We start from the raw sequence: 26587 nt of genomic DNA, 5'->3' as shown, positions 1-26587 counted from the left end.
CCATGGCTAATTCAGAGCCTGTCATAAAACAAAATCTAAAGGTCTTCTGGTATGTTCTCTGCTTAAGGTGTCCTTCAAGTGCCATTCCCTGGTTCTTTGTCTTCCTTCCTGTGTGTGTGTGTCTGGGCTTCCTGTTGCAGATGTGAGCATTTGCAGCTGCACTGCACGCCCCCCCCCACTCCGCCAGTTACATTTGGGGTCGTCTAGAGCAGCTGGATTCTCCAGTCCCTTGTCTCTCGCCACAAGAGCCGGCAGTCCATCGCGGCGCAGAAGCGGGATTTCACAGGGCTATCATGCAGTTCCAGCTGTGGTGAAAAGTGATAGGGTGGGAATTTCAGCGTCTAGGGCCCCGGAGGGAGGGGTGCCCACCTCCCTGAAAGACCCGGGTTTTTTTTCCTTATAACGGCCCCAAGGAGCCGCATTTGTTCCAGTCCTGTAACTCCTGTCCACACTTAACTCAAGCAGCCTGTCCGGGAGGTCATGGTACAGAATGACGTGGAGTGAGGCACGAAGAAGGGGCTAGAAAAGATGAAGGAATTGTCGAGCGCGACTGGCTATTGTTGTTGAGGGCACCAGGCTGAGGATTTAAAGCATACGTTTATAATGCTGTAGGCGTGACTTTAAGGTCTTCTCCACGGAGACGAGGTTCCAGTGAACATATAAACACCGCAGATCTATTTCAATCCTGCCGTTTTCATAAACCTATAAAAACGGCTCCATTCCTTTTACTTGTGCACATGTAGAGGAACAATTTTTTTTTCGTAAATGGTGAGAACTCTGAGAAACGGTGCATCGCTTTCACAAGATGTTTCTTGCACAGGGTGGTGATGACTCAGACTTTGCTAGTAAGTGGCTGCTGATACAGCTAATGTCTCCCACTCTTGGGATACTGGGCTCCGGAGAGTAACATGATAATAAGGGGGCAACTTTTCCCATCTTTTTTCTGACCGTCTGCTGTGTTTTTTTCTTTTTTTTTTTTTTTTTGAGGAGAGTCAAAATCCGCAAGAAAATCCGTGATCAGTCGATCAACAAATCCCCAAAGCAAACAGGAATTCAGCTGCCAAAGTGCACCGAAAGCGGCCATATTTGTTTACACTTTGTCGGCCAATACGTACAGAAACACTAGTGTGTCTGCTCGGAAGCCAACGCTAAGCTAGGCACGGAAAGAGTGTTTTCTTATTACCGAACCTGACGTGAGACACTAGTACTTGTAATGAAACTGTGCAATATAGTGTTTTCATGCCTCCAGATCAATGTTTCCTGTTACTAGTGTTAAACTTTTCACTGGTTTCCTCACACAGTACAAATAAAATGCAGTCAAACTGCTGCCGCCTCCATGTCATGTGCGGACTGGCGTCCCAATTAGCATGTCCTTAGTTTCCGGGGTAAGCGTTTATGGATGCATGAGTGGATGGGTAGATAGTAATAACTGCAATAATAATATTTCTTTTTTTGACGTGAGGCATCTTGTTTCCGAGCAACAGTACAGTTGGAAAGCGGCCGCCGTGACCTGCCTGGGGAGGCGGGGGGGCTACACCACAGGTAGCAGGCTGCGCCTGGAAACACAGTTCAGGCTGGCAAATGGACGCCAGCGTTTCTAAGACCGCAAATGTCACATGACCTGTGTAAATCTGTTTTAATTTCATTTTGACATATGGATTTAATCCGAAACCATATAATATTCACCCCTAGAAAGAAACATGGATTTATTTGATGATTTATCCCAAGTAGTGAATATAATGGTATTATATTACTAACCCCATAAGCAAAAGGGCAGACAGGACATTACGGATGACAAATTATACATAAACACACACACACACACGTGTGTGTGTGTGTTTTTGTTCTCTGCATCTGCTGATTTTGTCTCCCAGTCAGTTTAGTCATTTAAACATGCAAAGGAAATTGACATATAATTTTGCATAGCGACAGACAGCTTAATCACAGATAATAAATGTCGCTAACAAGATTTTCTGGGTAAACTTGTCCGTGATGAAAATATCGCAGCCGTCCGCGATGTTTGCCGGTTCTTTCACAAGGCTTGTTGGCTGGGGATTATTGGCATGGACCTTGGACAGCAGCTGCATGAAGATCTTTTAAGCTCTTCTGTCTCCATAAACCGAATTGCAATTGAAATGACGGTTTTGTTTTTTATTTATTTATTTATTTTTGCGGTTTTAAAACCTACAGCCACTTGTCTTCGTGCTGTGAGCAAACTGTCTCCATCAGCTGCTGTTGGAACGATTCAAGGATTTACTTCTTACGGCTTGTTGTTTTCTTTAGTAAGTTAAGTAACGTGGGTCTCTGTTCGAAGCCAGCGTGTGACCCGCTGTTTAAAGCCACACCTAATAGCCCATAAATCCCATCAGACTTTTTCAAATGCCATTCATCATTGTGTGGAAAATGCGAATAAGAAAAATGCCAGCGAGGTGCGAAAGAGCAAGGCTGACAGTGCCAGTAAAACCCGTATTGTGCTGTGGATGAGATATGTTCATTAATCATGACGTAACTCAGACAGAGATACAGCGAGGGTAAGATCTGAATTACCATTGTGCCCGAGACCTCCACTGATTAAATTACTTGCAATTGTTAATAGAATCTATATTTGTAGTTTATTACTGTGGTTTAGTAAGTATTCCCTGTGATCCTGACCAGGACAAAGGATTAGAAGATGGATGGATGGATGAGGTACATATTGATGATTGACAATGTTCATAAACATCCATCCAATAAATGACCCATCCATCTTCCATACAGCTTATCCAGAACAGAATTGTGTGGACATACTTAAATGTACAATACTATACATCTACATCTACTATATACTATTAAATCTACTAACTATACTACTATATTGTACTATAATATATATATATATATATATATATATATATATATATATATATATATATATATATAAAATAATAGTATAATACTATAAATCCATATTTACTATACCATAGTATTATAAAACTATACTATAGTAAGTCTATATAGTACATAATACTATATCTACTATACTATGTACATAATAGTATAATGCTATAAATCTGTATCTATTATACTATAATACTACTGAATTTACTATAATAATACTATAATTACCCATCCACACATCTATTTTCCACAACCAGCCACCATATCCCAGATAAAAGAGGACATTTCGCAAGGGGTCTTCTGGACAGTATGCCAGTCCATCACACTAAACATATACGAATAGTTTTTATATGCTTGAAATATGAGTATAAATAAAGAAACGATAATCTATCAACAAAGAAAACATCCACAATGTGTTACTAAAAAGTTATGTGCTTAAAAAATAAACTACTGTATTACCTTTCTGACGGATCCTGACTGACCGTATTCATCACGTCATACTTGGTGGTGGATGCGGTCGTGTAGTACTTACTGTTCAACACGACGGAGGAGAAAAGCAGTTTTATATCTCTGGCTTGCAGCCAGCACAGTCTGCCGTCCGCAGGCACGCCGTTACACGGACCCGAAATTGCCCGTAACGTGCGAGCATGTGTTACCTGCTAATGGCCAGGGTCTCTCCCGCCACGTCCCTCGCTCTGGGGTCGCGTCCCCATTGGTGCATAGCGATAACAGTGAAGTGCATTATTTAAGATTGTTTATTTGCATGTGGTGGCTTGTAAGGCTGAAAGGTTTGGGCTCTGCGTGTCCCACCCCATGCTTCCCCCTGCATGCTGAAGTCTTCCTCCCGGAATCCAGTGCCGCGCCGTTACCCTGAGACGGCCAGCGCGTCTCGGAACTTGAGGGACCTGACGGTACATTATCTGCATGCCGGAACACGCTCCTAACTGGATAAATGATCACTCATATGAAGCAAGGGATGGATTCGTAGAAAAACCATATGGCCTCATCATTTACTAATAATTCTTTTCCACGAATGCCGTGCCGGTGTTCGCTGGAGCGGCTCACTGAGATAGTACGCTTGTCTCCAGGGCCGCGGGAGGGGCTTGGATACCTTGGCAGATGCAGGGAGTCCAGCATTTTATAGGGAACCCTGAATATGAAAAGAAAAATCATTTGTACGTTCGGTAAACATCATACCTCCGCTCTGCAAATTCTGCTGTGGGGATCCATCTTTCTTCAGCTTCTCACAGGGGACAGAGAACGCATAGCTGCATCTCCTCATCGTGTCACTAGGAACTCATACATGCAGTCAGAGGCACCGCGAAGCGGGTTGACGTTACGACGATTACAAGAGTCCCTCAGTGACATGAACCCTAGAGAAAATTGGAACATAATCCGATCGATCTGGGATGGGGGGCCAATATGTTTTCATGGGGTCCAAAAACTTCAGCAGCACCCCTGCATATAATATTATCATTAAGTGAAAAGTACCCGGGGCGGCATGGTGGTGCAGTGGTTAGCACTGTTGCCTCACACCTCTGGGACCCGGGTTCGAGTCTCCGCCTAGGTCACATGTGTGCGGAGTTTGCATGTTCTCCCCATGTCATCGTGGGGTTTCCTCTGCTTGCCCATTGCTTCCGGGATAGGCTCCGGACCCCCGCGACCCAATAGGATAAGTGGTTTGGAAAATGGATGGATGAAATGTACCCCCCCCCCCTTTTTTTGAAAGCATATTGCTTTTCGCCACACATATGATTATATCACATTTCTGCAAAGCAACGCAAAAGGAGGAACACTGTAAAGCAGGGGTGGCCAATCTTACCCGCAAAGGGCCGGTGTGTACGCAGGTTTTTGGGGTGACCTTTGGGTCAGCTGTTCACACCCAGGTGTGAGGACTCCTCAGCCAATCAGTCTTCTAATTAGTAATATAATTAGGGAGTTGCAGGGAAAACTTGAATACACAGCAGCCCTTTCTGGATAAAATTGCCCGCCCCTGCTAAATACCATAGCTTGTTCTATACTCAGGTAGTGGCAATTCACTGTTTATGCTACGCTTTGTGTCATTTGGAGCCTTTATTAATTACCCTTGATTGAACCGTTGATTGAATGAACAGATGATTCAAATCACCAGACTCTGAATGTGTAACTGAGTACTCGGTATGATTTCTCAATAGTTCTTAGCCCTTGAATAATCAAGTAAGGGCTCGATTCATTTAAATACTAAATTGGCGCTTTTTCGTAAATAATCAAAGCAACGTATTTAAGAGTATATTTAATGCCGTTATTAGATTTATTTTTTATTAATAATGACTATAACTAATGTAAATGAGGACGATTCCAAGGCCCATGAGTGACAGGGACCCTAAAGAATTTGTAACATAACTGGATTGGTCTGGACTGGGGGGCTCAGTATGATATATTTCATGGGACCCAAAATGTTTAGCAGCATCCCTGCCTCACACTAATGTCTTGTGAAACCCAAACGCGTGAATATGCTGAAAACGGTGGATGTTATTTATTGTAACAGCATTTGTTACCAGTGACCTCTTTGCTGTGGGACACCTTGCCCCTGTGCCGTTTAGTCCCCTTCTCCCTTACATAAGTACTCATCCCTTCACCAGGAACATATCTCCACTAACCCCATCCTGCCACCGCGCCTCGGCAGCCCTGCACAGCTCTGCCGCTCAGCTTTTACTTGCCGCTAGTGAATGCCCTGTCCGTGTTCGTTTCCATCAGCGCTCCGCGGAGAAAGTTGGAAGCACGAGATTGGGGCTTTTTTTTTTATTAAATTAGCAGACTGTTCTTATGCCGCTACGCTGCAGCACTTAGTAGCGTTATCTAGTCTCTCCGTCGAAGCCCAGGATCCCGTTGCATAATGAGGGGGGGGGCTTTGGCGTAAGTTACTGCGGCATCACGTTGCTGAATGCAGAGCTGAAATGCGCTACCAGTCAAAGGTTTTTGCGCAATGAGATTTTCTACACTTGCATGTTACTCACTTAACATTTACTAAAAATACACTCAACATTCTTTGCTAATGAATAAATGTACAGTATGTTCACCATCTGAGTGCCTTTGTTGCCAAGAGAATGTCACACCTTCGATTCAGCAAAGTAACGTCCTCTAGCACTTATGACAGCAGAGCGAATTCGATGCATTATTCTCTACAAGGGACATTAAATACTGCTCTGTTTCCTGGGATGAAACAGTTAACCAGTGCATTTATAGTTAAAGGACAGCTTAGAATCTGACTCCATCACCACACAAGTTCACAGTCCATATGATGTCAGACATGCGCTGTTACACACTCATTCCATGTTATAAAGGAAACCTGCTGTATTTCACTTATATTTTCAGTCTACTTTACGATGCTTAACAAGAATAAAAAATCTGCAGTTTATGAAATAAATGGAAAAGTGGTAAAACATTCAGGTTGTGCAAGAACTTCAGACTGCTAAAAAGCAGCCTCACTCGAGCCTCCGTAGTGCAGGCGTCAGTCCGGCGCAGGACCGAGAAAGCCTTACCCTTAAGTCATATTTCTATGTCTCTGTGTTTATATTCTATGTTTTCTTGCTCTTTTGCACTCTGACCAGCGCTAACCCTATTTCACCTTAGTGTAGGAGCCATACATCATATATCTGACGCGGAAAATAAGAGACTTGACTTTGGCTAGATCCAGCTGGGTGGTGTTTACTTGTGCAGCTTGTCTTGGCGTTACATTGTATTGCACTGCATGCTGTTTTTCCACAGCTATCTCGCACTGTAACTGTTCGTTCACTGGACGTTCAGACAAGGTGCGGTTGTGCATATTATCTCCCTTGATGCCTCACTTGTACAGGAAGGATCCTTTATCGATCCCCGTGGGAAAATTCTCATCCCGCCTACCTCAGTCCTGCTACAGATTTTTAAACAGAATATCTAAATAACCAGAATGATGATGACCCTCATCACAAGTGTCATGCGGGGGCGACGTTCAAGTCTAATTTTAGAAATTATTCTGAGGCAGTTGACCAGAAATGGGCTTGTTTAATGAATCAGTTACAATCAGTTAATCTTTTTTTTACAGTCATTTCAATACTGATTATCTATAAATGCTTAATCAGTCAGCCAGCTTAGTTTCGTAGGTATTAACACAGATGGGGCATTCAACATGGCCTCCGCATATATTAAATAAAAATATTAAAGGGGAAACCCCTTGTTTACTTATGTGGTCACGCGTTAGTAGTAGGGAATCCCAAGCTCTGGTTTATTTACATTTGGGAGTCTCTAGACTAAGGGAAGTTGAAAACCTCCGTGGTAAGGAGTCACCGCGGGTTACGCCATGTATAGTATATTAATTACAGCTACGATTATTTCCAGTCGCTAGGGAATTGTTTTGTTTATGTTCTCGTGGTTTATTCTACGTGCCTGTGTATTGCATTACTTATTAGTTTGGTAACCTCTGCAGGCATACAGCACAGAAATTAAGCCGTGGCTGAAACTTTCATTTACGTGCATGGGCGTCCTTAGGTCCGATGACGGGGGGGCTATAGCCCCGGGTATTTTTAACCTAGCCTCTAGTATTTTACCCCCGATGCCTGTCTTAAAAAAAACAGGTCAAGCCCCAGATAAACTTGACTTAGCCCCTGATTTTTTTTAACGCCCCCGGTTATGTGTATCTCCATAATCGTGCCTCTCTTTTTAAGGGCACTGGAAGTCGCACTCAAGACACCGATAAAGCTGTTCCATGCACATGCGTGCCGGAGTGCTCATTTATTGAAGTGGGGCCAGAGGAGCGTTCCGGCGCGCGCTATCGCGCCCATCAGTAATTGCTTTTCTCTCGCGCTCGTCTCCCGCGGGATTTAAGTGATGCGAAGTGGTTGCTCGAGACCTCCGAAGTCAGGACCTTTGAAGTGATGTTCAGGGTCGCAGGCGGCTTCGAGTTGAACGGGGGGGAGCAATTATTAGGATGAAAACTTGTTGATATACTACAAGGGTGATAGGAAGAGGGGATAAGTGCCGGGAGATGAAGTTGGGGGCAGATGGCACAACGCCGAGGTTCCCGACCTATTCATCCGAGCCTGATGGAGTCGCATGTGGAGACACGCACAGATAAATGCGGCCCAGGGTTGGGGTCAACCGGTCAGTTAATGGCTGCAGACAATGTCACTCATCCTGATGAGTTTTCACTGATTTTACTGACGGCTGTCAGGTCGTGCGTAAATGTTAAGCGCTCCCCAGAGTTTGATTAGATAAGGCTTGGCGCTAGGTAGGTTAATAATTGAATAATATGGATCTGGTTAACGGAATCAGGTCCAAGATTGAGATGAGGGCGCCCGCCTGATTTGGTGTCTTGTGTGGTCGTGCTTCACCTTCACCTCGTCTGTTTGTCACACGTGGAACAAATTCCTTTCAACGACCTGAAATTACCCTTCCCAAGAGGTTCCTGTCACTTGGGGATGTATCTCTACCACATATCTCGCTGGCTCCGTGCACTGTTCGCCGAGATTAATGGCACATCCATGAAGATCAAGCGGAGCGTCGATTTATGAAGCAGCGCGTCGCGCACGGGAGGCGAGGGGCGTCACTTCATAAAGTCACTCTTCTCAGACAAGTAAAATGTGACAGTCGTAAATCTGACCCTTCTTCACTAAGATCTCCGCGGGCTGTCATGAGCGACCATTTAACAACTATAACTCTTCAAAGAACCGGCAACAGTGTTGAAAGACACTGCAATACCTGCCGTCATTCTACACACGCCCAAAGTGAAATCTCTTTGTAGGATGTTCTGTTTTGGAAAAAGTTATGAATTATACACCAAAATAATATTTATAACCTTTTCCTTCCGAAGGAAAAATCGGGTTTCAGTACAGCCACACTCTGTAAGGCAATCCTGAGATACAGGGGAGTTTCGAGCTACTGAAGAGATCAACGGCTAAGTGAAGTTTACCTTGGGCTTGACTCATTTTTCCAAGGAAGATTGGCATCGGGGCTAAAATACTCCGGGCTATAGCGGACCTAACGACGGCTATGCTGAGAGACACATCCAACTTTGCTTAACGTGATCTCTGTTGTGGGAATACGTGCTGTATATTAGATCACAGATAGGCTAAATCGTATATTTTCCTGTATATCCGCAGGCACCTGCCCCTATACAGAAATACATTTGGGAGCTCCCTGTATATGAACGTTACTTAAAATGTGACCAAATACAATAAAAATGCTGAATGCTGGATTTTGTAACATTATACTATACAAGTAAACAAGTGCAAGTAAACATGTGCACAAGATGGTAACTGGGTTTTATCTATTGCCCTTATTTACATTCTCACCTTTTTTTTAGCAGAAGATGAAGATCCTATCTGGCTGGTCTTCGGGCGCGTGACAATAATATTACTGGTACATTATAGCACAGCTCAAAGTCAGCTATATTAAAGACATAGGATGCTTGGTTTTTTTTCCCTGATAATTTTAGGCTACCTGTCGAAACGCAGAAGGAACGAGGGCTAAACAGTGCTTATAGGAAGCATCCACTGGATTTCAGCAACGGCAGCTACGGTCTTACATTGAAGAATTGGCGGTACTGGAGCCTGGAGTTCACAGCAGCTGCATAAGGGCTTACAGTCTGCGGTAATTGTAAACCTCTGCTCTCTAATTTCCCATTCTGGCGCAAATGAATAGGGTAATCCCCCAACTCATGGTTCGTTTCTGCCTTTTAAATTATTTCATATGGAGTCAAAATTTACTCAAATTTGTGCAAGCCCACGCCTCCCAATTTAAACAGCTTTATTTATTTTTACTAGGATTTACTCGTGAAGATGCCCGCTTATCTTACGTCCATCTGTAATGAAGTTTCATGTTTTGATCGCCGTAACTTTTGCATTGACGACAGTTCCACCCCCCCCCCCCCCCCCCCCCACCCCCCAATGAAGTTGAAACGGGCGGGAACGGGAAGGCGAACCGTAATTAAGAACTCTTTTTTTACAGTGTGCTTCCTAGAGATCCAATACCATACAGGCGGGCTGATTTGTTTTCATCATCGATCTCACCTGACGTCTGGATTTCTGCATCGCGTCTCCTTGCCGCTGCGGCCGTGCGCTCCGGAGCCAATCACAGCGCCGTTAGTGCGGAGCGTAGCTTAGCGGGCCGGACCCCCATCGCCCCGCAGCTCCGCGGAGAGACGCCGGCCAGTGCGCTCTGTGATGCCAGCGCATCTTCTCGTGGAGAATAAAAGTTTTGTAGGGTAATTCCGGTTTATCTCCTTCTGCCTTTCCCACTGGTAGAAATGTGATGCATTACATGTCTGCAGCGCTCTGGGGGGGGGGGGGCGATCGTCGTTATTTTTTCATTTTTATAACTATTTTCAGTTTTATTCTAAACGCAGGCAAGGGCTGACAAGATAATGAAAATGTTTAAGCGCACGTGTTAACATTGTGGGATGGTTTTGAAATAGATTCGCAGCTGGAAATACCCCGAATTGGCTCCAGGTGGAACAGAAAGAAAGTAGCGAGAGACTGAGCGCTCAGTGACGGCCGGGGACCGAGCATGATCTTCCTCGGAGTACTTCTGAACGTCTTCATCACAGGTGAGCAGGCTGTCGCTTGCTATATTTCAGTCATTTGGCCTTGTGGTTTATTTTCAATAATTTTAGTACTAGCACCTTTATTTTTGTCGTCTGTTGGTCTGTTTCTGTCAGACACAATCATTATCGATGTCCAGCTTTACACTTCATTTAGCGTTGATTGGTTTTATATAATCAGCAAAATCGCCGCTATATTGAATTCCACTCATCATACCCTCTATTCGGTCATTTCTCGCATTCCTGGCTGTCCATCGCCTTTTAAACAGTTTATCGGTTTATGCAAACCTTCAGTAATAACCGAACGATTGCTCACATGCAAGGAGCTCCAATGATTATTAATTGAGATTAAACTTAATAACGATTAGTAATATAGATAAAAAAAAAACATGTGCTTTAAAGTGACAAAACGATATGATGCATCTTTATTTAAGGGCGAGTATATAATTGCTGTAATTCTATACAAAAGAATTGCTCGAATACGGTGTCGATACATTCTACTGAATGCAAGTGTTAGAAATGTATATTATAAAATGTCTATAATGTGCCGCTTTTCTCGCAGTCAGCATGCCAAAATCAGTTTGATCTGCAAGCAAAACTTATGGACATTTAAGTCAACATCCGAAAGTTTTCAACGTGGCATAACATTTCACAGCCCTTTAATTGTTTTGCACTCGAAAGCTCCGTACAAACGAGCTTAATAAATAAAAATCTCTGCATTGTACCCTCGTGGGCACAACATAAATGACGCGTGCATTACAAAACATGCCTGAAAGGTGTTATGAAGCACGCTTTATTTAGACTGTTGCCAGGTGATATAGCGATACATTAAGTCTGCCCACAAGATGATTAATAACTATTCAGAACCATAATGTTATGCATTACTCTTGACTTGATTTACATGTACATGCACGTGCCCTGTGCATTTGAGTAGCGCTGGATAAATGCCGGAGGCTTTACAGAAAGGCTTTGCTTCTGTGATTAATGGTTATGGTGGCCATAGACAGATCGCCATCACTTCTTGGCTTCTGTAAACTGCATATATATTTCAAAAAGTGCTGAAATTAAGACCAGTAGCACGATAAATCTGTAAAGAGAAATAATATATTAGCGATATATTGACAATAGTATTACTTAGCTTGCATGTAGCCTAAAGACTAAAACAATGCAGGAATTCCGAAGGAGCTGGGAGCAATTAAAGCTACATGTGCTTGTTATGGTCATTCACTGCCTGGTTTACGGCAATGGGAAGCACAGAGAATTGGGTTAAACCAGTCAGTGAACGAGCGTTTATGGTAATCCCGACCCTGCGGATCTTTATTTCCCGCATATCTAGGTAACATTACGTGTAATAATGTCTCTCTGCCTGCTCTTGCATGCATCAGGTTAAGTGTGTGGGCAATTTGCATGTGCTGCCTTAGCTGACGTGGGATGGCCTGGCGTCCTCCTACGATCCGGAGACACATTAGAAGTGGTGGCTTTGACCGTCTGACAGCAGGTGCGCGTGAGTGAGGACTCCGTAAGAGACTTGCCTCATCCCCTGCATGTACCTGCTTTACGTCTTCTTCTTCTTGACAGCTGCTCAAGATCAGCCGTACCTGCTGAAAATAATAGTGCTTCTTAAAAGTACCAATCGCTGGATATAGCCCGATGCTGTAATTTCATAAAATATGCAGCATTTTGATTTGGGCATGGTTTACCCCGCATATACATGCAGAAAGCCCCGTTAAACTTTTTGTTACATTTTTCTTGATTTGAACCGTCTGAATCGCCTTGACTACTGGTGTGGCTTCCAGAAGATACGATGTTGACGTGAATTAAACGTCCAGCAGTTAATTAAACGTCCGCCACTGGCTTCAGAAAGACACCCTGTACTTTTTCTATTTCTCAGTAAGGACACGCAGCAGATGACCGTTATTCCAGACCCGTGACAGGTACTAAGCAGCCCTTTCCAGGTCCAGCTTATATATACCCGATCATTAATTCTTTCTTTTTAAATAATACCGCAATGTGCCCACCACTCGCTGTAGTCGTTTTTTCCCCGCACGAAACAAATCCTACAGTATGTGTGAAAATAAGCTTAGGTGAGATGGATAGTATTCCAGCATTGTACAGTGTTTGATTTTTAATAAGATAGCTGAACTCCATTTTGTCCCGTGAAAGATCACTAGCACCATCTAACCATGCCAGTTACTTGAACAGCCGATCATTTATAAGTGCAGAAAATATCTGCAGGAGTTTTCGCAGTAATTTGTAAGAGAAACTTTTACAGCATATATCAGAAACCGTGATTTAACTGGCAGGTTTCCTTATAGGTTTTTCCCACTTACATTTTTTAAAGCTCGGCTGGGCTTTTTTTAGGATCCAGATCTGTAAACGGATGAGACAGATGTGGAGGCTTTACGGGCTGCGGGGACTGAGTGAGCGTGGTTGGTATTCCGGTGCTAAACACCAACTCCTTCCCTCGCAATGCAAAAGTTAGGAAGGGCTGAGGCGATGCATGAATACAGAGTGAAACCTTCCGAATCAGCCCCCGGGGCGGCGTGCTTCTGACTGACACCGTGCTGATATCCCGCCCGATATCCGTGTCATCGCCTATAGTCTCCCTCACCCCTTCCTCATATTCCTCTCCTACTTTTCCCGGTTGATATTCCCAAGAAGGTGGGGCAGCCAATTGACCTTGAACCCCCTACAGTATTTTTTTCTCTCTCTCCTTTCTCGCCTTCTGGCTTTCTTCCCCCTACAGATGTTCCTAATTGAACACTCTTAGCTGTCTTTTTCTGTGGGTGGGGGGGGCGGTGATGTTGTAAGCCATTTCATCATCTTCCCCTTGCGGTTGAGATAGGTGTTATGCTAAGGACTCAGGCAACAGAAATGACTCGAGGGGGCGCAAATAATGTAGTAATACACTCTTACTTAATGTATTAATTAACTATTAACTAAGTGTTAGTTACATACTGATCCCATGCCTACTCATCATTAATCAATCGTGACGATTCACGTATTTCATGCCGTTACTATATTCGCTCATGATTTGTACTTGAGTAGTAACCGAATCACTAAGTTCCTCATGCCCCCTCATGTAAAGTGTTATCAACGATGCTAACAAATGAGTAACAAGGAACAGCAGTGCAACGCAGAGAACAGATCAGGACAGATGTAATGCTGAAAGCAAAGGGGACTCGCGTGTCCGCATGGTAGTGATGTACTTGGCTGAAGGCACGTAATTACACTGCAAAATTGCACGGTTTGGATAATCACCCAGTAACTTCTGCTTTCCAGGTGAAGGTATTACAAGCCGCCTCCCCCTCGAATCCCTCATCTGTCGGGTTAATACGCTCCATGTGTGTACCTTTCACGTCGTTCTGTTAAAACACTGAACTGTACCGAGTGCTGGAAGTTGAGGTCAGATCTGTCTATCGGGCACTTATGGGGGCGGGGCCACTGGGGTACTGGCTCCAGATGAATGCTGACTGGCCCCCCGAGTGCCCTTTCCCCTGTCAATCACTGATTCGAAACATATCATTGGTTGGCCCCTCTGAATATATTTTGGCTCCTCTTATTCCCTCTTCACCTTAAAAAAGGCTGGGATCCCCCAGATGGGAGCTCTCCTCCCATTCGCACTGACCTCTTATTCAGCCTGAATGGTGCTCCATGGTTGCGTAGCCATATCCCCTGATTACACAGCAGTCGCAGGTACCGAGTACCGAATAATGACATTTTCCAGAAATATGTTTTTCAGGTACACTGCAGCTGTTCTGCTTTGTAACATATTCGGAAAGTGGACACTTAATGCACCATTATGTCGTGTGTTCAGTCTCCTCCCTCCATTTTCCCTGAGGACTTTTGTGAAATCTGAAGTTGCTCAGGGCTGACCCTGAATCTTACGCTCAGTCTCATTTGAATCACTGAAGTGACCAAGTCACCCGAAAAGCTCTCTAAACTGCTCTCTCCTGCTTCCAGGGAAGTACAGCGGCGTAGCTCTGCAGCCGTGAATGTTTATTCCGATTTTGGATCAAATTTATATAATTATGTCACTTGTATCCTGCAAGAGAAATGTCTGTTCTGAAAACGTGATTAGCTTCTTTGCCATTATTAATGTGGGTTGGTGTTTGGGTCAGTAAGTTAGGGCTCTGCGATCAGAAGGTCACGGGTTCAAATCCTGTCCTCGGCAGAATAACCCCCCCCCCCAAATGCTCCAAGTTTCAGACTCTGCTCTGAATATGTTTATATTTGTGTGTGTCTCAAAGGGGAGCAAGATGGGGTAGAGGGAATGAAGCATTTCAATGTCCTTCTCAAAATGACAAAACAGCATCATCATAGGGTTTTCAGTTTCAATTCTGGATGCGCAGATCCGAATAAAGACTCGAGGCAAAGATGCAAGTGAACAGCTTCCAGAGAAGTTAAGTCAGTGAGTCGATCCCAACAAAGCATCTTTGCTAGATCTGTTCAGCTGGGTTGCTGTTACATATCGCTGGCTGTATGTGTTACATAGCCCATGCACTGGCGTGCTTTTAAAGTCCGCAGTGGATTCAGTGCGCTCGTCCCCATGATCAGCAGTGTGTCTCCCCTGTAATGTATTCCGCGCGAGTCAGACCCCGGCACATACGGGGTGATTGTGATTCTGACCGCACAGCGTCTGAATCTAACTTTAATCATGATGTGTGCTGTGACCCAGCGTGCGTTTAATTAGACCGCGCTCCAGCTTAATTGAGACGCCAGATAATTATTCAAGGTGTGTTTAGCAGCTCGCGGTGTTAAAATGCCATATCGCGTTTCGAATATTTAACTCTGCGGCGGGTGACTTAAATGTCACTACATCGCATCGATGGTCTGTTAAAAGAAGACAACATTCTTTAATAGAAAATAAATCGGTTTTACCATTTGAGAAAATGCAATTCATTTCGCTAACAAAAGTGACTTTATGGCTTGTAGGTTTGGGCAGTTTCTAATTTTATTTACCGCCATGCTGTCCAGATATTATGACACGGTATACCGCGATAAAATGTGTGGAATGGGGCGGGCTCTCCCAAATGAATATCGTGACATGCTATGTTATCGTGATACCGTCCAAGTTTACATGCTAGCAAGTTCCACCAGGTTAGCATCTCTCACGCATCTGCTGTGACTATCACATGTTCAGACTCTCATGTAGATCTATATTATTCCATTATAAATCTAAGATTAACTACGTCAAAATCGCTGGGGTAGTCTTAAAACCCTGCAGACTATAAAACTTTTACATGCATGTAAATGCGTGTGCATGTGTGTGTAGACTTGCCTCGAATTGAAAATCTCCCTCCAGCCAGCCGGCCAAAATTGGCGACCCCCTTTTCCACCCTTCTGCAGCTGACATTAACTCTCCTGACCCTGCTCTCTCGCCTCGCTTTGCCTGCAGGCAGCTCCCTGGCCTCCGCCTCACTCCCCCTGCCCGCGGCGGACTGCCTGGAGGCGCAGCTGAGGTGCGTCACGGACCCCGAGTGCTTGCCCGCTTACCGGGTGCTGGAATACTGTGCCGACGAAGAGGCAGTGTCCCCCCTGGCGCCCGAGTCGCGCCATGAGTGCCTGGAGGCACAGGGCGCCCTGTTGCAGTACCGCCCCCTGCTGGCCTGTAAATGCCAGCGTGGCGCGAGAAGGGAAGAGCAATGCCTTAAGGTCTACTGGACTGTCAGGTTCTCAGAGGGTGAGTTGCTTTTGTCAGTGTTATTTCTAGGGTTCGAGCACAGAAGATGCATATCGCAGGTTTAGCCATAGGTCATACAAATCGGCACCCGAGGCCTGCGTTTAATATTTATACCTCATAAAATGTAGCATGTTTTATTAATATTTTTATTTTATCCATTCATACACCCACATAATCGCTTACCCAGTCCAGTGGCAGAGAATTGGGAGTCTAAATTAGAAAGCACACAGCACACCCGGGCCGTGATGCCAATCCATTACAGGCAGAGATTTACTTTATTTGATGTTTAATTTAATGAATAGCCGTGTTTCTTGAGGCATTTAATTTATCACTGGCTCACACGTATCTGTACAGGCAAATATCAGGGAGTGAAGGAAACGGAAAATGTCTTTTGCTGTGCCATTCGATGGTAGATTGTACGCCTCGGCGATTTGAGGAGCACAGATACTAATGAACATCGGCCGCCCTTTGAAACCCGCGATGCTGCTGCTGGAAGATTAGTATGTAAAGTAGCTAAGAAGTTTTTACGTCGACGTTCAGGGAAGCCAAACAGTTGGCAGCTGCAGTATGGATTTTTGTTCTGTCCAGCAACTGTAAACCTGCAATTTCCATCAGGATTAATATCTATCTATCTGTCTGTCTGTCTGCCTGTCTGTCTGTCTGTCTGTCTTCCATATATCCTGTTTTTATTTTTCCCTGCTTGTCACTGTTCCTTGCCCACCCCCCAGGTAAGGATGAGTATCACGTCTCCCCGTACGAAGACCTGCAGGTTGGGCTGCTGAGACACATCGACGTAGCACACATGGCCTCCATAGTGGCAGGTGCCTGACCTTTACGATTCACTTCATTTTTATATAGCGCCTTTCACAGCAGAGTTGCCTCAAGGCACTTGCGCTGTGGTACATTCCTGCATCATTTATGCAGATTTTTTATTAGCGTTCTCCAATCAGCTTTAATACATCCTGTTCTAAAGCTCAGCCCGGTAACCTGTAAACCCAGCTTCCACGCCCCTGTTCCTGCCCTTCGTCCTCTCCCCAGCATCCTCGCTCCCCTTGGATGGGCAGAACCACTGCCTGAAGGCGGCGCAGGACTGCGGCCTGTACGAGAAGTGTGGCTCGCTGCGCTCCGAGTACGTTCTCGCCTGCACTAAGCGTGTGCCGGGCTCCGACCGCTGCAACCGGCAGAAGTGCCACCGGGCGCTGCGCCGCTTCCTGGAGCGCGTGCCTGAGGAGTACAGCTTCGGCGTGCTCTTCTGCCCCTGCGCCGACGCACTATGCGGGGAGCGCCGCCGCAAGACCATCGTGCCCTCCTGCTCCTATGAGGAGCCTGACGGCAAGCCCAGCTGTCTCAGCCTGCAGGGATACTGCCTGAGGGATGAGCTGTGCAGGTCAGTGCAGTGGGCGTCGGCCTTTCTACTCGGTGGGCGTCGGCCTTTCTGGTCAGTAGGCATCAGCTGCGCATGCCAGTGTGAGTCGACTTTGCATGTCAGTGGGCATTAGCCTTTCTGGTCAGTGGGCGTCGGCTGTGTATCTCAGTGGGTGTCGACCTTACAGGTCAGTAGGTGTCGACCTATCAAGTCAGTGGGTGTCGGCAGGGACGGATTATGGGTTGTGTGGACCCCTGGGCAAAACGTTCGCGAGGGCCCCCCCCCCCCACCACCACCACCAACACCACCACCAGCACCACCACCACAACCACCACAATTCAAGGGCCCTTGGCAGCCAAACGCCCTCCCTATAGGGTCAGGGGCCCTTGTAGGCAGAGGATCAAAGAATGTAGGCCCTCTAAAATAGACAAATGAAAATACATTGTTGATAAGCATTGCAAATTGTTTTGGGCTAGGGGCCCCACGGGCCCCCTGCACCCCAAGGGCCCCTGGGCAGCGGCCCCGCTGGCCCGGTCCGTAATCCGTCCCTGGGCGTCGGCTGTGTATCTGAGTGGGCGTCGACCTCACAGGTCAGTAGGTGTCGACCTATCAGGTCAGTGGGCGTCGACTGTGTATCTCAGTGGGCGTCGACCTCACAGGTCAGTAGGTGTCGACCTATCAGGTAAGTGGGCGTCGGCTGTGCTTATCAGTGTGAGTTGACGGCACATCTGACACTCACTGAGAGTGAGATACGGCAGCAGAGCGGGAGATGCTCACCTAAGCTGCTAATTCATGCCCGTCATGAGCCCAGGCTCTCATCCAAATGCTGTTTCTTCCCTTATTCCTTCACTTCAGGTCATGGATGTCTCTTTTCATCATCCTGGGTTCTGTCTCTTTAATCTCAAACCCTGAAAGCAGTCATGGAACTGAGACACACAGACCCATATGGCTGAGAGTGATAGAGGCTGCTTTTACAAATGCAAGGCAGTTAATGTGGTTTGTTTTTAATTGAATTAAAGAGAATTAATTGCTGACAGAGAGATGTTTGGGATACCGCTGAAAGCTTTAAAACAAGAACGTGAACGATTATGAGGTGTGTGGGTGGGGTTAGGGGTAGGGTTTCGGGCTACTGGATGTCAGGTGACCTGGAGCGAAATTAAAGGCTAGCAGAGAGCATAAATACTCCTCTGTGCATGGCAAGTGGCCGTGCGCTTGGGGAGACGGCGGTGCCGTGTGACAGATTGCCGGGCTCAGATTTTGATAGCTGGTTTTGCAAGAGGGTGGCAGGCTTTGGCTTTTCCTGCATGACGCGAATTATAAACACGCGGCTTGTCTGACGGGCACATTCAGAGTCTCCAGCCGTTTCGAATTTACAGCTTCTTGACAGCTAGACCGTGCTCAGCAGCAACTGCATACCTGTGGTTTGTGGTGTGCAGGCCCCCACTGTATAAGTGTACTTTCATGCATAATAGGTATCGCAGAGCAGTCAGTAGCCATTGAATTCTGGGGGATAGTAAGTGATTCTGGGAAATCTGTATGATCCATCCATTCACCTTCCTTAAATACTTATCCAGTACAGGGTTGCGGTGGGGGCCCATCCCCAGAAACACAGGGCATGAAGCTGGAAAAACAAGTAGATGGGTTACCAGATTTCCAGAATGCATATGCTAAATTTTACATCGAAATGCACATTATTCCAAATTTTTTAAACTCAGAATAATACTTTTTATACCATGAACTACTTTTCCTCGGAGTAATGTGCTGCATTATAAACATATTTAATTTCATTTTTAACTTATTGGTAAGTAGTACCTCCAGCCTGCAGTAAGCCCAAGGTGTCTGATTTGAAAGCAGAACAACAGATTAATGCATAACAGCTGCTGTCATACAGTAGTGAACATCTGAGAGGGAAACAAACGCCTGAAATGTTTCTCCCCCGGAGGTCAAAACAAATGACTCCCTCCCAGTGGTAACAGCTATGTTTCAGGATCTCAGAACAGGTGCGATGTTTTTGATATGGAATGAGTATGATTATGGTGTCTCATAAGACACTTAACATTCACAACCAACAAAACAGCCACTGTAAATGTTACTCCGCTGCACAACAATAACATAATCAGAGGTGGAAAGTTCAGGTCTAGAAAGTACAAGTATTTCTGGACCTGAACTTGGGGTCGGCATGGTGGTGCAGTGGTTAGCATTGTTGCCTCACATCTCTGGGACTCGGGTTCGAGTCTCTGCCTGGGTTACATGTGTGTGGAGTTTGCATGTTCTCCCCATGTCGTTGTGGGGATTCCTCCGGGTACTCCGGTTTCCCCCCACAGTCCAAAAACATGCTGAGGCTAATTGGACTTGCTAAATTGCCCGTAGGAGTGCATGTGTGAGTGAATGGTGTGTGAGTGTGCCCTGCGATGGGCTGGCCCCCCATCCAGGGTTGTTCCCTGCCTCGTGCCCATTGCTTCCGGGATAGGTTCCGGACCCCCCGCGACCCAGTAGGATAAGCGGTTTGGAAAATCGATGGATGGATGGACCAGAACTTCCCACTTCTGAATTTAATGATAACATCAATAGTGATTTTTGAACATGAGAGGTTATTACATTCCAGTAACTGGGCTGCTGCAGATCTGACTTTTACTCAGTCCAGGGGAACTTAGAGTGTAAACAGCAGCAGCTTCCTCGTATAATTAATTTTCTTTTTTTGCCAATCTGACAAATGCTAGAAATTCCAAGAGATTATCCCAGGAGAGAAAGTACCAAGCTAAACCCTCATAGTTTTTACCATGCATGCAAGAAAAGCTGAATGACGTAAGCATGGTTAGATCCAAAGTAGGTGTAAAAGTTAGACTTGCAACGACCTTTCTTCCTGACGCCACACACACACACACACACACACACACACACACACACACACACACACACACACACACACACACACACACACACACACACACACACACACACACTTACACTTCATGCATCCACGGATTCCTTCCTCTTTCTGACTATTTTTGATTATCCCAAGCTTGGGGGGGGGGGGTCGCCTTCAGCTTGATGATGATATACAGAGCCCCCTGGGGATACACACATGGTGCATTAACAGCCACTGAGTGAGCCACACCATTCTAGAAACTTCTAAACGCCTAAACTACCACAGTGTAAATTATGTAGACTAATAGACTGCAGTCCAAGAAGTGATCGAATTAATGATGAGTGAGCCTTTGATCCCGTCTATTTCTGTGTCTCCAGAATATCTCACCGGGCTCAGTTAATAAAAAATATATAAATTCTATAAGTTCTAGTCTGTTTGATCGTCTGATGTGGACAACTGCTCCGTTCGGAGTTTGTTTCTACTCAAAGGTGCGTGTCCTCATATGCATATAATCTGTGCATGGTTATCGATGTGCATGTGACCTCCAAAAGGTCCTCATTCATTGGCCCCTCGTTGCCCAATAAGAATCCCCGTTTCTCCTGCTCCGCGGCTCCAAAGCCCGACTTCACGGGTGACCTTTCTGCCGATTGGCTTTGAAGCAGACTTGGCGCGGTATAATTCTCCTGCTCTCTCGACCGTGGGACACCTCTTATCGGTCATTTCTGAACATGGCAAACCTCAGCGGTTTGTGATGAAAACCGGCCACTGAAAAGAAGGTGTCAGTGCTGGAGGTCAACCTAGATACCTGATGTGTTAAAAGTAATCAGATTCCTCGTCGGTCATGAAACGATCAACAGATAATCAGTATAATTTATATTGTTTTGCTCCTGCTTTTTGTAATAGCTCTGTTTCTGTGTGTCTGTGTGTCTGTGTTTGTGTCCTTGTGTATGTCGTCATATCCCTGTATCATTGTGGGTGTGTGTTTCTCGGGGTATTTGTAACTGTCGGCCGGTTTGTGTTTATCTGCTTGTTTTTCTGTGCTTGTCTGTTTGTTTGTATGCCTACCTTTTGCCTGTTTTTCCCCACTTGTCTCTCTTTTCATGTACCTGATTGTATGTTTGTCTGGCTACCTTTTTGTGTGCCTGTTTCTTCCTGCTGCTTGTTTGTCTCTGACTGCCTTTTTATCGACCCGATTGCTTCTCTGCTTGTTTGTCTGTGTTTTCTGCCTGAATTTATGTTTCTCTGCCCATTTGTCTGTTCATTTGCCGGCTTGTCTGTGTTTGTCTGCTGCCTTTTCTGTATTGTCCTGCTTGTTTGTTTGTCTGCCTTCTTCTCTGTGTTTTTCCGTTTGTTTCTCTGCCCATTTGTCTGTCTGTCTGTCTGTCTGTCTGTCTGTTGTCTGCCTGCCTGCTTGCCTGTCTGTCTGTATGTCTGTCTGTATGTCTGTCTGACTGTCTGTCTCTCTCTCAGGTCCCGACTGGCCGATTTCCAGCATAACTGCCAGACCTCCTCGCAGTCACCCTCTGGGTGCCTGAGTGATAGCAGAGCTGTCTGCCTGAAGGCGTACGCTGGACTGATAGGTAAGCAGGAGTGGCTGAAGGGCACGCGGGGGAGGGGGCAGGGGCAGGGGGAGGCCGGATAAACACGTGGGGGGGAGTGGGGTGACAGACGGGCTGCAGGCAGGAGCCGCACTCAAGGTGACAGACTCTGTCACTGACCTGTCCTCCACAGGCACCATCATGACCCCCAACTACGTGAGCAACAGCAGCACAGAGGTGTCGCAGTGGTGCAGCTGCGAGGGCAGCGGCAACCGGTGGCAGGAGTGCCTGCGCGTGCTGCACATGTTCGACACCAACGGCTGCCTACGTGAGTGTCTGTCAGCCACGCTGTCCTGCACCCACAGCTGCTCGCCACTCTCTCACTGCCCACTCTCTCACTGCCCACTCTCTCACTGCCCACTCTCTCACTGCCCACTCTCTCACTGCCCACTCTCTCACTGCCCACTCTCTCACTGCCCACTCTCTCACTGCCCACTCTCTCGCCTTCTCGGGTCAGGCAATGCCATCGGCGCTCTGGGAGGCTCGCCGCCCCGTCCAGTGGAGAGGACCTCGCCGCCGCCCCCACGCCCCACCCCCAGGCCTGTCCCCACCATCCAGCATGACATCATCATCGCCAACGCTCTGCCTGACCTCAGCACTGTGAGTACCTCCTCACTTGGCCCCGTGCCCAGCAGTGAGTGACCTCACGCCATATGCGGGGAACGGAATATCATCCAGCAGGCTGGACAGCCCCCCCACCCCACCATTGCCATCCTCAAACTCATTTTTAAAATTACATAACATTAATTGCTTTTCAGTCTAAACTGCTGTTGCTTAAGTGATTCATTCTGAAGCAATCTTAAGTACAAACTGAAGTACAAGATGGGGGGGTGTGCTATAAAAAAAAAAATCTTTCTTCCCCAGAAGAAAATTCCAGTTCTATCTAAACAAAGTACTTTAGCTACCTTATAGAGAACAAGTCAGGATGCTGTACGGCCACCTGCCTGTTATAAAAAGTGGATCAGGGAGGTATAAAGCAGCCTGTTGGTTATAGAGAGCAGATCAGGGAGGTATAAAGCAGCCTGTTGGTTATAGAGAGCAGACCAGGGAGGTATAAAGCAGCCTGTTGGTTATAGAGAGCAGATCAGGGAGGTATAAAGCAGCCTGTTGGTTATAGAGAGCAGACCAGGGAGGTATAAAGCAGCCTGTTGGTTCTAGAGAGCAGATCAGGGAGGTATAAAGCAGCCTGTTGGTTATAGAGAGCAGATCAGGGAGGTATAAAGCAGCCTGTTGGTTATAGAGAGCAGATCAGGGTGGTATAAAGCAGCCTGTTGGTTATAGAGAGCAGATCAGGGTGGTATAAAGCAGCCTGTTGGTTATAGAGAGCAGACCAGGGAGGTATAAAGCAGCCTGTTGGTTCTAGAGAGCAGATCAGGGTGGTATAAAGCAGCCTGTTGGTTCTAGAGAACAGATCGGGGTGGTATAAAGCAGCCTGTTGGTTCTAGAGAACAGATTGGGGTGGTATAAAGCAGCCTGTTGGTTATAGAGAGCAGATCAGGGAGGTATAAAGCAGCCTGTTGGTTATAGAGAGCAGATCAGGGTGGTATAAAGCAGCCTGTTGGTTATAGAGAGCAGATCAGGGTGGTATAAAGCAGCCTGTTGGTTATAGAGAGCAGACCAGGGAGGTATAAAGCAGCCTGTTGGTTCTAGAGAGCAGATCGGGGTGGTATAAAGCAGCCTGTTGGTTCTAGAGAACAGATCAGGGTGGTATAAAGCAGCCTGTTGGTTCTAGAGAACAGATCGGGGTGGTATAAAGCAGCCTGTTGGTTCTAGAGAACAGATTGGGGTGGTATAAAGCAGCCTGTTGGTTATAGAGAGCAGATCAGGGTGGTATAAAGCAGCCTGTTGGTTCTAGAGAACAGATCGGGGTGGTATAAAGCAGCCTGTTGGTTATAGAGAGCAGATCAGGGTGGTATAAAGCAGCCTGTTGGTTCTAGAGAACAGATCGGGGTGGTATAAAGCAGCCTGTTGGTTATAGAGAGCAGATCAGGGTGGTATAAAGCAGCCTGTTGGTTCTAGAGAGCAGATCAGGGAGGTATAAAGCAGCCTGTTGGTTATAGAGAGCAGATCGGGGTGGTATAAAGCAGCCTGTTGGTTATAGAGAGCAGATCAGGGTGGTATAAAGCAGCCTGTTGGTTCTAGAGAACAGATCGGGGTGGTATAAAGCAGCCTGTTGGTTATAGAGAGCAGATCAGGGAGGTATAAAGCAGCCTGTTGGTTATAGAGAGCAGATCAGGGTGGTATAAAGTGGCTCCTCTTTAATACAAAGCAGGTCAGGATGGTGTACAGCAGTCCCTCTGTAATAGAGAGCGGATCGCCGTTCATATAAAGTGGCTGTCAGTTATAGATGGTGGGTGGCATACCGGCCTGTCAGAGGGCGGTGCGAAGCATACGGCAGCAGGCACCGCGTCTCCGGCTCGGTCGCCTCCCTGGCTCTCAGCTCCTGCTCTGCCTCTGTTTGAGAGGATTAGCCCGAGGTGTTTGCAGGAGGTGCACATCAATATTAATATTCATTTATTCATGCCCATCTGTCTCCTTCTCTTAGCCTCGTTCCCTCCATGCTGATCCCTTCACCACTCTCTCTAACCTTTAACACACTGCTCAGTCACGCCTCCATTTCCTCCAGCCCCACCCCTTGCCACCTCCCGTTTTGGGGTCTCTGACCCTCTGTTCATCTGTCGTCTGCTCCTCCCTTGACATCCTCCTTGTCTCTCCCTCAGTTCCTCATCTCCTGTCTTCACAGGTGGACGAGAGTGACGAGGAGGAGGGTGAACAAGAGCGCCAAGACTTCAACGTGATCCCGCCATACTCGAAGGAGTCGAACGTGGGTTCTGGGGCTCGGGGGATCCTCTGGGGTCCGTCCCTGCTGACTCTGCTGCTGACTGGCGTTGCTCTGACCAGGGGTTGCCAGGGATAGAGGACCCCCCCACCCCCCCGCCCACTCCCCCCAGCCCCCTCGGATCATTCATCCACAGAACAAACAAGCAACAAACACGCAGACTCTCTCAGTGACATTGAGGGAGAAGATGAGAAAGGCGGGGCCAGGAGGAGGCTGGGTGGTGGGGGAGCGCTCCGCCGGCCCCCCTGCGCTCTCGACGCCGTTCCCTCCGACTCCCGGACACGTGTCATAATCCGAGCCGATCGCAACGCCCCGGCAACATGAAGGCTGGTTACCGACTGCACAGACAACAGCAAATAAACAAGCACAGGGTTACCGGTGCGGATAATCGAGTTGTAGGTTGAATTAATAAGTGGCGAATCGACATGCTGCCCGGGTACTTGGCGAGATAACGGAGAAGCGGCCTTCTTCGGTAGACGGGCGAGCTCCAGGCGGGCAAAGGGTGGGGGGGCTGGCGAGTGTATGAGAGACGATAATAGTAGCAATGATAAAGAGACTGAATTTAATGCTCGGATTACTTTTTAATTTCGGCTGTGGTTGTATTTCATGCCGCATCAGTGCCGGTTAGCGAGGTGACCTCACTCTCAGTATCACCTGGAACAACAGTCCGTTTTCTTTACCGGTTCTGTAGTGAGGCCCCTCCAGTGAAATGACCGACCTCTGACCAATTTAAACAATTTTTAGCACCAGGTCCTTTGACTGGGAGCGGAAATGAGGGTACCCCTCCAGCGATGGAGGAGGGCCAAGCGGGGAGACACCCCAGCTGTTTACCCCCCTCCCCCTCCCCAGAAGCATGACCCCTTACATCGGCTACATGAATAAAATGCAGAAATAAACAGCAAACAAGCAAAACACTCACTGCCTTTTTATGAGCAAAGGCTGACATTCAGCAGCGGTCCAGTTTAAACTCAGGAGAGAAGAGAGGCAATTTACTGCGTTCGGGGGGGCTGGCGTATTTTTCCATTTCAGTCTGGTTCCAGGTAGTCGCCGTGGCGATGAGTACAGCTGCCTTTTAAAGATGTTTTAAGGCAGAGTCGCCGAGAGAGAAGGGGTGAGGCAGCTTTTCAGCACAAACTGACCATGAAGCATCACTTTGTCCCCGTTTCACCTCTCGCCGATAAATCTTTCTCTCTTTGCCTCCCTCTTCCTTGCTGATGCAAAAGTTTTTTTTTTCCCCTTGCGATTTTATTTCTTCGTACGGCGAACCTGCAAAATGAACTTTCATCTTCAGGGGTGGGGCAGGATGATGGAAACAGGATATCGGAGGGAGGGGGGGGGGGGTGCTTATGCAGGATTGTGGAATTGACTGAATGTCAGCCTGTCTCTTCCCCCCAATCTGACAGGCGTTATACGGCACGAATGTTACGCCGTGTGTCTCCAGAGCATTATAACACGTGAGGAACAGACGAAGAACCGCAGGACCTAGAGCCACAGGTCAGCGTGATGCTCTCTCAGCTCTGGGTGCGTGTTTGCGATTTCAGTTATTGCTGTTAGTGTTTTAACTAAATACATGGCAGGCGTGTGACACAGCAGGTTAGGCCCGTTGCCCCAAATCAGATGGTTGTTGGTTTGAATCCCAGGGTCTACAGAGTGATTTCTCCATTCTGACCCTTAACCTCAAAGTTTTCCAGGAACCAGCCGACCCTGCATTCTTGAGAAAATGTACATCAATTTTGGGTAAAAGCCTCTGTTATATAAATGGAATGTAAGCAACAGACCCCCCCAGGCTTTAACAAACTG

General features: G+C 46.7%; 1 protein-coding gene across 1 annotated transcript; it reads left to right on the top strand.

Moving 5' to 3' along the window:
* The first annotated feature begins 10244 nt into the window (after positions 1–10244).
* LOC125719863 (GDNF family receptor alpha-4-like) lies at positions 10245–24865 on the top strand. Its single transcript, XM_048994662.1, has 8 exons — positions 10245–10438; positions 15831–16115; positions 16844–16936; positions 17154–17502; positions 21821–21930; positions 22082–22216; positions 22406–22548; positions 24692–24865. The coding sequence occupies exons 1-8, from the start codon at positions 10399–10401 to the stop codon at positions 24863–24865; spliced, it is 1329 nt and encodes a 442-aa protein (XP_048850619.1). The 5' UTR covers positions 10245–10398.
* Positions 24866–26587: the final 1722 nt, after the last annotated feature.

The sequence above is a fragment of the Brienomyrus brachyistius genome, chromosome 24 (assembly GCF_023856365.1).
Source record: "Brienomyrus brachyistius isolate T26 chromosome 24, BBRACH_0.4, whole genome shotgun sequence".
NCBI lineage: Eukaryota > Metazoa > Chordata > Actinopteri > Osteoglossiformes > Mormyridae > Brienomyrus > Brienomyrus brachyistius.
This window is presented reverse-complemented; position numbering and strand designations above follow the sequence as displayed.

Bases quoted from the DNA above. Each gene is read 5' to 3' on its own strand.
- LOC125719863 (XM_048994662.1), top strand. From the start codon at position 10,399: ATGATCTTCCTCGGAGTACTTCTGAACGTCTTCATCACAG. The intron at 16,116-16,843 runs GTGAGTTGCTTT...CCCACCCCCCAG, and splicing joins GACTGTCAGGTTCTCAGAGG to GTAAGGATGAGTATCACGTC. The intron at 22,217-22,405 runs GTGAGTGTCTGT...TTCTCGGGTCAG, and splicing joins CGACACCAACGGCTGCCTAC to GCAATGCCATCGGCGCTCTG.